Source organism: Salmo trutta, chromosome 3 (genome assembly GCF_901001165.1).
Source record: "Salmo trutta chromosome 3, fSalTru1.1, whole genome shotgun sequence".
Taxonomy (NCBI): Eukaryota; Metazoa; Chordata; class Actinopteri; order Salmoniformes; family Salmonidae; genus Salmo; species Salmo trutta.
In genome coordinates, this window is record NC_042959.1 from 28,204,767 (window position 1) to 28,219,348 (window position 14,582).

General features: G+C 53.8%; 2 protein-coding genes across 2 annotated transcripts in view; both read right to left on the minus strand.

The window, feature by feature from the left end:
- Window positions 1-8: 8 nt before the first annotated feature.
- Window positions 9-539, minus strand: LOC115165198 (catenin delta-1-like). Its single transcript, XM_029718215.1, has 3 exons — window positions 450-539; window positions 122-356; window positions 9-26 (listed from the first exon to the last, which is right to left on the minus strand). Exons 1-3 carry the CDS (start codon window positions 533-535, stop codon window positions 9-11), a joined length of 339 nt encoding a protein of 112 aa, XP_029574075.1. The 5' UTR covers window positions 536-539.
- Window positions 540-1,098: 559 nt separating this feature from the next.
- Window positions 1,099-14,582, minus strand: part of LOC115165211 (catenin delta-1-like) — a 50,139-nt gene continuing 36,655 nt past the window's right edge. The window contains exons 5-6 of the mRNA XM_029718216.1: window positions 1,241-1,361; window positions 1,099-1,133 (exon numbers count right to left, since the gene is read on the minus strand). Of these exons, the coding sequence (XP_029574076.1) occupies window positions 1,099-1,133; window positions 1,241-1,361 (156 nt within the window). The remainder of the gene's footprint in view (window positions 1,134-1,240; window positions 1,362-14,582) is intronic.

Genomic DNA, 14,582 nt, shown 5'->3' on the forward strand with positions numbered 1-14,582 from the left:
CAACATGGTCACACACCCAACCAATCCTAAAACCACTGACAGCAGTACTTAACACTTGTAATATCCATCATTTCAATACAAATCAGTGTGTTTGCAAATATACAAGATTTGTGTGTGTTACCTTGTCGTTCTTGAAGGTGAGGTGCTGGAGGAAGGCAGCAGCGTTGGTTTTGACCGGGTCCAGCCTGTAGTTCAACATGGCGATGACCTCAGGAAGCTCCGGCTGTCTCCAGGAAGTGGGCGGACCCTTCCTCAGGGTGCTGTCCAATGACGCCATACTTCCTCTCTCCATGTTGACGCCCCAGGTGTAGGTGTCGACTCCTCCCATGTCCCCTTCCAAAGTGTCCTCACAACTCCTAAGGGACAATTGCACAAATCAGACGCAAATTAATTGGTGTATGTGTGGTATCGGAGAATGGTGTACATACATATCCGAGTGGTGTGTCTACCTGAGCCTGCGCCTGTCCAGTCCTCCTGGGCCTGGGCCTAGTCGCGGCATGGTGCCGTATCCTGGATGCATGGTGGGAGGAGCCATACTGTACTCCCATCATCATATCCCAGACTCCTCTGGTCATCCTCCATGCCATAGTGGCCCTGGTGGGCGTAGCGCATGCCCGCCAGCTCCAGGGCACTTCCCATGCCCATCACCCCTCGCCCCACCTGGGGCTGGGCTGCGTAGGGGTCCAGCTGCTGTCTACTGGGGCACGGTACCCAGAGTCAAGGGTCCTGTACCCATCCGCAGGTCTGGAGAGAGACAGAAGATCAATTATACCAAAGATAGGAAATCTTCAAAGGAATACTAGCATTTTTCTTTCTTTACAGTGCTCTTTTTCACAAACTTTTCACAAACTTTAACGACAGTGGCAGTGGTCTGACCTGTAGCGGTCGTCCATGCGTGTGCCTCTGCTCAGGCTGGCGTAGGCCTCAGAAGGCGGGGCGCTCCTGTAGTCGTCGTACCCCCCGCGGGGCGTAGTGGTAGTTCCTGGGGACCGTGGCTGTGGGGTAGTCTCCCCCTCCACCCTGCCTGTAGGAACGGTCCAGATGGCACTGTAACCGCCCATGCCCGAGACAGACACTCCCCCGTCAATGGACATCGAATCAGAGGGCAGGACAGTACGTGAGGTGATCACCATCTGCAGAAGAGGAAGTACATCACCATGAGACAGGAAGTTGTAGATAATCGTTTTGTCATCCATGGAGGAAATTCTTGTACTGTGACTTATATGTACTGTGTTTATACCGCGTTCCTGCCCGCCGTCCATTGGTTCCATCGTCTGAGAAGGCGAGTGTACTTCCTGGGAATCCCCTTCTGGTGTGTAGCTCTCGTCTAGAGCGCCATGCGCTGGGTCCACCATCCTGTACTGTTAACACAGAGCGTCACACACACATACAGAGCGTCACACACACACACACACAGAGCGTCTCACACACACACACACACACACAGAGCGTCTCACACACACACACACACACGTCTCACACACACACACACACAGAGCGTCTCACACACACACACAGAGCGTCTCACACACACACACACAGAGCGTCTCACACACACACACACAGAGCGTCTCACACACACACACACAGAGCGTCTCACACACACACACACAGAGCGTCTCACACACACACACACAGAGCGTCTCACACACACACACACACACACACACACAGAGCGTCTCACACACACACACACACAGAGCGTCTCTCACACACACACACACACAGAGCGCGTCTCACACACACACACACACACAGAGCGCGTCTCACACACACACACACAGAGCGTCTCACACACACACACACACAGAGCGTCTCACACACACACACAGAGCGTCTCACACACACACAGAGCGTCTCACACACACACACAGAGCGTCTCACACACACACACAGAGCGTCTCACACACACACACACACAGACGTCTCACACACACACACACACACACACAGAGGTCTCACACACACACACACACACACACACAGAGCGTCTCACACACACACACACACACCACACACACACACAGAGCGTCTCACACACACACACAGAGCGTCACACACACAAACACACACACACAGAGCGTCTCACACACACACACACACACAGAGCGTCTCACACACACACACACACAGAGCGTCTCTCACACCACACACAAGCGCTCTCACCACACACACACACACGAGCTCTCACACACACACACACAGAGCGTCTCACACACACACACACACAGAGCGTCTCACACACACACACACACAGAGCGTCTCACACACACACACACACAGATCGTCTCACACACACACACACAGATCGTCTCACACACACACACACACACACACACAGATCGTCTCACACACACACACACAGATCGTCTCACACACACACACACACACACACAGCGTCTCACACACACACACACACACACACAGAGCGTCTCACACACACACACACACAGAGCGTCTCTCACACACACACAGAGCGTCTCTCACACACACACACACACACACACAGAGCGTCTCACACACACACACACACAGAGCGTCTCACACACACACACACAGATCGTCTCACACACACACACACACACAGAGCGTCTCACACACACACACACACAGAGCGTCTCACACACACACACACACAGATCGTCTCACACACACACCACCACAGATCGTCTCACACACACACACACCACACACACAGATCGTCTCACACACACACACACACACACACACACACACACACACACACACACACACACACACACACACACAGACACACACACACACACACACACACACACAGAGCGTCTCTCACACACACAGAGCGTCTCTCACACACACACACACACAGAGCGTCTCTCACACACACACACACACAGAGCGTCTCTCACACACACAGAGCGTCTCTCACACACACACACAGAGCGTCTCTCACACACACACACACACACAGAGCGCTCTCACACACACACAGCGTCTCTCACACACACAGAGCGTCTCTCACACACACACAGAGCGTCTCACACACACACACACACACACAGCGTCTCACACACACAGAGCGTCTCACACACACACACACACACAGAGCGTCTCTCACACACACACAGAGCGTCTCTCACACACACACAGAGCGTCTCTCACACACACACACACACACACACACAGAGCGTCTCTCACACACACACACACAACACACACAGAGCGTCTCTCACACACACAGAGCGTCTCTCACACAAACACACACACACAGAGCGTCTCTCACACACACAGAGCGTCTCTCACACACACAGAGCGTCTCTCACACACACACACACACAGAGCGTCTCTCACACACACACACACAGAGCGTCTCTCACACACACACACACACACAGAGCGTCTCTCACACACACACACACACACACAGAGCGTCTCTCACACACACACACACACACACAGAGCGTCTCTCACACACACACACAAGAGCGTCTCTCACACACACACACCACACACACAGAGCGTCTCTCACACACACACACCACACACAGAGCGTCCTCACACACACAACAGAGCGTCTCACACACACACACACAGAGCGTCTCACACACACACACACACAGAGCGTCTCTCACACACACACACACACACAGAGCGTCTCTCACACACACACACACACAGAGCTCTCCACACACACACACAGCTCTCACCACACACAGGCGTCTCACACACACAGAGCGTCTCTCTCACACACACACACAGCGGCTCACTCACACACACACACACACAGAGCGTCTCTCACACACACACACACACAGAGCGTCTCTCACACACACACACAGAGCGTCTCTCACACACACACAGAGCGTCTCTCACACACACACACACACACAGAGCGTCTCACACACACACAGAGCGTCTCACACACACACACACACAGAGCGTCTCTCACACACACACACACAGAGCGTCTCTCACACACACACACACAGAGCGTCTCTCACACACCACAGAGCGTCTCTCACACACACACACACACACACACAGAGCGTCTCTCACACACACACACACACACACAGAGCGTCTCTCACACACACACACACACAGATCGTCTCTCACACACACACACACACACAGAGCGTCTCTCACACACACACACAGAGCGTCTCTCACACACACACACAGACACACAGAGCGTCTCTCACATAACACACAGAGCGTCTCTCTCACACCACACACAGAGAGTCTCTCACACACACCACAGAGCGTCTCTCACACACACACACACACAGAGCGTCTCTCACACACACATAGCGTCTCTCACACACACAGAGCGTCTCTCACACACACACACACAGAGCGTCTCTCACACACACACACACCCACACAGAGCGCTCTCACACACACACCACACACACACACCACAGAGCGTCTCTCACACACACACACACGACATCGGCTCTCACACACACACACACACAGAGCGTCTCTCACACACACCACACACAGAGCGTCTCTCACACACACACACACACACAGAGCGTCTCTCACACACACACACACACACAGAGCGTCTCTCACACACACACACACACAGAGCGTCTCTCACACACACAGAGCGTCTCTCACACACACACACACAGAGCGTCTCACACACACACAGAGCGTCTCTCACACACACACCCACACACACACACACACAGAGCGTCTCACACACACACACACACAGAGCGTCTCTCACACACACACACAGAGCGTCTCTCACACACACAGAGCGTCTCACACACACACACACACACAGAGCGTCTCACACACACACAGAGCGTCTCACACACACACACACACAACACACACAGAGCGTCTCTCACACACACCCACACACACAGAGCGTCTCTCACACAACACACACACACACACACAGAGCGTCTCCACACACCCACACACACACACACACACAAGCGTTCTCTCACACCACAAGCGTCTCTCACACACACAGAGCGTCTCTCACACACACAGAGCGTCTCTCACACCACACACACAGAGCGCTCTCACACACACACACAGAGCGTCTCTCACACACACACACACAGAGCGTCTCTCACACACACCACACAGCGCGTCTCTCACACACACACACACACAGAGCGTCTCTCACACACACACACACACACACAGAGCGTCTCTCACACACACACACACACAGAGCGTCTCTCTCCACCCACACACACACACAGAGCTCTCTCACACACACACAGAGCGTCTCTCACACACACACACACACACACACAGAGCGTCTCTCACACACACAGAGCGTCTCTCACACACACACAGAGCGTCTCTCACACACACACAACAGAGCGTCTCTCACACACACACACACAGAGCGTCTCTCACACACACACACACACAGAGCGTCTCTCCCCACACACACACACACACACACACACACACACACACACACACACACACACACACACACACACCCACACACAGAGCGTCTCTCACACACACACACAGAGCGTCTCTCTCACACACACACAGAGCGTCTCTCTCACACACACACACACACACAGAGCGTCTCTCACACACACACACCAGAGCGTCTCTCACACACCACACACCAGAGCGTCTCTCACACACACAGAGCGTCTCACACACAACACACAGCACACACACACAGAGCGTCTCTCACACACACACACAGAGCGTCTCTCACACACACACACACACACACACAGAGCGTCTCTCACACACACACACACACACACAGAGCGTCTCTCACACACACACACACACACAGAGCGTCTCACACACACACACACACACACAGAGCGTCTCTCACACACACACACACACACAGAGCGTCTCTCACACACACACACACACAGAGCGTCTCCCCCACACACACACACACAGAGCGTCTCTCACACACACACACACACAGAGCGTCTCTCACACACACACCCACACCACACACACACCACACACACACACAGAGCGTCTCTCACACACACACACACCACACAAGCGTCTTCACACACACACAGAGCGTCACACACACACACACCAGAGGTCTCACACACACACACACACACACACAGAGCGTCTCTCACACACACACACACACACACACACAGAGCGTCTCTCACACACACACACACACAGAGCGTCTCTCACACACACACACACACACACAGAGCGTCTCTCTCACACACACACACAGAGCGTCTCTCACACACACACACAAGCTCTCTCACACACACACACAGAGCGTCTCTCACACCACACACACACACACACACACACAGAGCTTCTCTCAACACACACCACACACACAGCTTCTCATCACACCACACACACAGAGCTTCTCTCACACACACACACACAGAGCTTCTCTCACCACACACACACACACACAGAGCGTCTCACACACACACACCACACACAGAGCGTCTCTCACCACACACACACACACACACAGAGCGTCTCTCACACACACACACAACACACAGGCGTCTCTCACACACCACACAGAGCGTCTCTCACACAGACTCTCTCACACACACACAAACAGAGCGTCTCTCACACACACACACACAGAGCGTCTCTCTCACCACACACCACAGAGCGTCTCTCTCACACACACACACACACAGAGCGTCTCTCTCACACACACACACACAGAGCGTCTCTCTCACACACACACACACACACACACAGCAGAGAGCGTCTATCACACACAGAGCGTCTCTCACACACACACACACACAGAGCGTCTCTCACACACACACACACAGAGCGTCTCTCACACACACAGAGCGTCTCTCACACACACACACAACACACAGAGCGTCTCTCACACACACACAACACACAGAGCGCTCTCACACACACACACAGAGCGTCTCTCACACACACACACACACACACACAGAGCGTCACACACACACACACACACAGAGCGTCACACACACACACACACACAGAGCGTCTCACACACACACACACACAGAGCGTCTCTCACACACACACACCACACACACACACCAGAGCGTCTCACACACACACAGAGCGTCTCTCACACACACCACCAGAGCGTCTCTCACACACACCACAGAGCGTTCTCAGACACACACACACACAGAGCGTCTCTCACACACCACACACACACAGAGCGTCTCACACACACACACAGAGCGTCTCACAGACACACACACACAGAGCGTCTCTCACACACACAGAGCGTCTCTCACACACACACACAGAGCGTCTCTCACACACACACACAGAGCGTCTCTCACACACACAGAGCGTCTCTCACACACACAGAGCGTCTCTCACACACACACACACACAGAGCTCTCTCCACACACACCAACACACCGAGCGTCTCTCACACACACACACAGCGTCTCTCACACACACAGGCAGAGCGTCTCTCACACACACACAGAGCGTCTCACACACACACACACCAGAGCGTCTCACACACAGAGCGTCTCACACACACACACACACAGAGCGTCTCACCACACACAGAGCGTCTCTCACACACACACAGAGCGTCTCTCACACACACACACACACACACACAGATCTCTTCACACACACACACACCCAAGAGCGTCTCTCACACACACACAGAGCGTCTCTCACACACCCCCACACACACAGAGCGTCTCTCACACACACAACACAGAGCGTCTCTCACACACACACACACAGAGCGTCTCTCACACACACACACACAGAGCGTCTCTCACACACACACACACACACACACAGAGCTCTCTCCACACACACACACACACAGAGCGTCCTCGCACACACACACACCCACCGAGCGTCTCTCACACACACACACACACACAGAGCGTCTCTCACCACACACACACACCACACACAGGCGTCTCCACACACACACACACACACCACACCAGAGCGTCTCACACACACACCACACAAGAGCGTCTCTCACACACCACACACACACAGAGCGTCTCTCACACACACACACACACACACACAGAGCGTCTCTCACACACACACACAGAGCGTCTCTCACACACACACACAGAGCGTCTCTCACACACACAACACACAGAGCGTCTCTCACACACACACACACACACACAGAGGTCTCTCACACACACACACACACAGAGCGTCTCTCACACACACACACAGAGCGTCTCTCACACACACACAGAGCGTCTCTCACACACCACACACACACAGCGTCTCACACACACACACAGAGCGTCTCACACACACCACACAAAGACGTCTCTCACACACACACCAGAGCGTCTCACACACACACACACAGAGCGTCTCTCACCACACAGAGCGTCTCTCACACACACACACAACAACAGAGCGTCTCTCAACACACACAACACACACACCGAGCGTCTCTCACACACACACACAGAGCGTCTCTCACACCACACACACACACACACGAGAGTCTCTCACACACACACACAGAGCGTCTCTCACACACACACACACCACACCACAGAGCGTCTCTCACATACACACAGAGCGTCTCTCTCACACACACACACAGAGAGTCTCTCACCACACACACACAGAGCGTCTCTCACACACACACACACACAGAGCGTCTATCACACACACATAGCGTCTCTCACAACACAGAGCGTCTCTCACACACACACACACACAGAGCGTCTCTCACACACACCACACACACACAGAGCGTCTCTCACACCACACACACACACACACACAGAGCGTCTCTCACACACACCACAACACAGAGCGTCTCTCACACACACCACACACAGACGTCTCTCACCACACACACACACCACAGAGCGTCTCTCACACACACACACACACACACAGCGTCTCTCACACACACACACACACACAGAGCGTCTCACACACACACAGAGCGTCTCTCACACACACAAACACACACACACAGAGCGTCTCACACACACACACACACAGAGCGTCTCTCACACACACAGAGCGTCTCACCCACACACACACACACAGAGCGTCTCACACACACACAGAGCGTCTCTCACACACACACACACACACACACACACACAGAGCGTCTCTCACACACACACACACAGAGCGTCTCACACACACACACAAGCGTCTCCACACACACACACACAGAGCGTCTCTCACACACACACACAGAGCGTCTCACACACACACACACACACACAGAGCGTCTCACACACACACACGAGCGTCTCTCACACACACAGAGCGTCTCTCACAACACACACACAACACACACACCACACACACACACACAGAGCGTCTCTCACACACACACACACAGAGCGTCTCTCACACACACACACCACACACAGAGCGTCTCTCACACACACAACACACACACACACAGAGCGGTCTCTCACACACACACACCACACACACACAGAGCGTCTCTCACACACACACACACACACACCACACAGAGCGTCTCTCACACACACAGAGCGTCTCTCACACACACACAGAGCGTCTCTCACACACACAGAGCGTCTCTCACACACACACACACAGAGCGTCTCTCACACACACACACACAGAGCGTCTCTCACCACACACACAGAGCGTCTCTCACACACACCACACAGAGCGTCTCTCACACACACACCCACAAGAGCGTCTCTCACACACACACCACCACACACAGAGGTCTCTCACCACACACACACACACAGAGCGTCTCTCACACACACACACACAGAGCGTCTCTCACACACACACACACACACAGAGCGTCTCTCACACACACACACACACACAGAGCGTCTCTCACACACACACACACAGAGCGTCTCTCACACACACACACACAGAGCTCCTCACACACACACAGAGCGTCTCTCACACACACACACAGAGAGTCTCTCACACACACACACAGAGCGTCTCTCACACACACACACAGAGCGTCTCTCACACACACACACACACACAGAGCGTCTCTCACACACACACACACACAGAGCGTCTCACACACACACACACACACACACACACAGAGCGTCTCTCACACACACACACAGAGCGTCTCTCACACACACACACACACAGAGCGTCTCACACACACAGAGCGTCTCACACACACACACACACACACACACACAGAGCGTCTCTCACACACACACCCAGAGCGTCTCTCACACACACACACACACAGAGCGTCTCTCTCACACACACACACACACACAGAGCGTCTCTCACACACACACACACAGAGCGTCTCTCACACACACACACACACAGCGTCTCTCACACACACACACACACAGCGTCTCACACACACACACACACACACACAGAGCGTCTCTCACACACACACACACACACAGAGCGTCTCACACACACACACACACAGAGCGTCTCTCACCACACACACACACAGCGTCTCTCACACACACACACACAGAGCGTCTCTCACACACACACACACAGAGCGTCTCTCACACACACACACACAGAGCGTCTCTCACACACACACACACACACACACACACACACACACACACACACAGAGCGTCTCTCACACACCACCACCACACAGAGCGTCTCTCACACACACAGAGCGTCACACACACACACAGAGCGTCTCACACACACACACACACACAGAGCGTCTCTCACACACACACACACACACACAGAGCGTCTCTCACACACACCACACACACACACACACAGAGCGTCTCTCACACACACACACACAGAGCGTCTCTCACACACACACACAGAGCGTCTCACACACACACACACAGAGCGTCTCTCACACACACACACAGAAGCGTTCCTCACACACACCACACCAGAGCGTCTCTACACACACACACAGAGCGTCTCTCACACACCCACACACACACACACACACACACACACAGAGCTTCTCTCACCACACACACACACACAGAGCTTCTCTCACCACAACCACACCACAGAGCTTCTCTCACACACACATCACAACAGAGCTTCTCTCACACACACACACACACAACACCACAGAGCGTCTCTCTCACACACACACACACACACAGAGCGTCCCCCACACACACACACACACACAGAGCGTCTCTCACACACACACACACAGAGCGTCTCTCACACACACACACAGAGCGTCTCTACACACACACACCACCCACCAGAGCGTCTCTACACACATCACACACACACGAGCGTCTCTCCACATCACACACACACAGAGCGTCTCTCTCACACACACACACACACAGAGCGTCTCTCTCACACACACACACACCACAGAGCGTCTCTCTCACAACACACACACACCACACACAGAGAAGCGTCTCTCACCACACAGAGCGTCTCTCCCACACACCACACACACAGAGCGTCTCTCACACACACACACACACAGAGCGTCTCTCACACACACACACACACAGAGCGTCTCTCACACACACACACACACACAGAGCGTCTCTCACACACACAGAGCGTCTCACACACACACACACACACAGAGCGTCTCTCACACACACACACACACACACACACACAGAGCGTCACACACACACACACACACAGAGCGTCACACACACACACACACACAGAGCGTCTCTCACACACACACACACACACACACACACACAGAGCGTCTCTCACACACACACACAGAGCGTCTCTCACACACACACACAGAGCGTCTCTCACACACACACACAGAGCGTCTCTCACACACACACACACACACAGAGCGTCTCTCACACACACACACACAGGAGCGTCTCTCACACACACACACAGAGAGTCTCTCACACACACACCCACACACACACACAGAGCGTCTCACACACACACACAGAGCGTCTCTCACACACACACACAGAGCGTCTCTCACACACACACACACACACAGAGCGTCTCTCACACACACACACACACACAGAGCGTCTCTCACACACACACACAGAGCGTCTCTCACACACACACACACACACAGAGCGTCTCACACACACACACACAGAGCGTCTCACACACACACACACAGAGCGTCTCTCACACACACACACACAGAGCGTCTCTCACACACACACACACAGAGCGTCTCTCACACACACACACACAGAGCGTCTCTCACACACACACAGAGCGTCTCTCACACACACACACACACACACACAGAGCGTCTCTCACACACACACACACACACACACACAGAGCGTCTCTCACACACACACACACAGAGCGTCTCTCACACACACACACACACACACAGAGCGTCTCTCACATACACACACAGAGCGTCTCTCTCACACACACACACAGAGAGTCTCTCACACACACACACACAGAGCGTCTCTCACACACACATAGCGTCTCTCACACACACAGAGCGTCTCTCACACACACACACACACAGAGCGTCTCTCACACACACACACACACACAGAGCGTCTCTCACACACACACACACACACACACACACAGAGCGTCTCTCACACACACACACACACACAGAGCGTCTCTCACACACACACACACACAGAGCGTCTCTCACACACACACACACACACAGAGCGTCTCTCACACACACACACACAGAGCGTCTCACACACACACAGAGCGTCTCTCACACACACACAGAGCGTCTCTCACACACACACACACACACACACACCAACACACACAGCGTCTCACACACACACACACACACACAGAGCGTCTCTCACACACACAGAGCGTCTCACACACACACACCACACACACACACACACACAGAGCGTCTCACACACACACAGAGCGTCTCTCACACACACACACACACACACACACACACACAGAGCGTCTCTCACACACACACACACACACACAGAGCGTCTCTCACACACACACACACACAGAGCGTCTCTCACACACACACACACAGAGCGTCTCTCACACACACACACACACACACACAGAGCGTCTCTCACACACACACACACACACACAGAGCGTCTCTCACACACACACACACACAGAGCGTCTCTCACACACACAGAGCGTCTCTCACACACACACACAGAGCGTCTCTCACACACACACACACACAGAGCGTCTCTCACACACACACACACACAGAGCGTCTCTCACACACACACACCACAGAGCGTCTCTCACACACACACACACACAGAGCGTCTCTCACACACACACACACACAGAGCGTCTCTCACACACACACACACACACAGAGCGTCTCTCACACACACACACACACACAGAGCGTCTCTCACACACACACACACACAGAGCGTCTCTCACACACACACACACACACAGAGCGTCTCTCACACACACACACACAGAGCGTCTCTCACACACACACACACAGAGCGTCTCTCACACACACACACACACAGCGTCTCTCACACACACACACACACACAGCGTCTCTCACACACACACACACACAGCGTCTCTCACACACACACACACACCCACACAGAGCGTCTCTCACACAAACACACACAGAGCGTCTCTCACACACACACACACACACACAGAGCGTCTCTCTCACACACACACACACACACAGAGCGTCTCACACACACACACACACACACACACACAGAGCGTCTCTCACACACACACACAGAGCGTCTCTCTCACACACACACACACACACAGAGCGTCTCTCACACACACACACACAGAGCGTCTCTCACACACACACACACAGAGCGTCTCTCACACACACAGAGCGTCTCCACACACACACACACACACACACAGAGCGTCTCTCACACACACACACACAGAGCGTCTCTCACACACACACACACACACACAGAGCGTCTCTCACACACACACAGAGCGTCTCTCACACACACACACACAGAGCGTCTCTCACACACACACACACAGAGCGTCTCTCACACACACACACACAGCGTCTCTCACACACACACACACACACAGCGTCTCTCACACACACACACACACACAGAGCGTCTCTCACACACACACACACACACACACAGAGCGTCTCTCACACACACACACACAGAGCGTCTCTCACACACACACACACAGAGCGTCTCTCACACACACACACACACAGAGCGTCTCTCACACACACACACACACAGAGCGTCTCTCACACACACACACACACACACACACACACACACACACAGAGCGTCTCTCACACACACACACAGAGCGTCACACACACACACACAGAGCGTCTCACACACACACACACACACACAGAGCGTCTCACACACACACACACACACACACACAGAGCGTCTCTCACACACACACACACAGAGTCTCTCACACACACACACACAGAGCGTCTCTCACACACACACACAGAGCGTCTCTCACACACACACACAGAGCGTCTCTCACACACACACACACAGAGCGTCTCTCCCACACACACACACGAGCGTCTCTCACACACACACACACAGAGCGTCTCTCACCACTGTCACCCAGAGCGTCTCTCACACACACACTCAGAGCGTCTCTCACACACAACACAGAGCGTCTCTCACACACACACACAGAGCGTCTCTCACAACACCCACAGAGGCGTCTCTCACACACACACA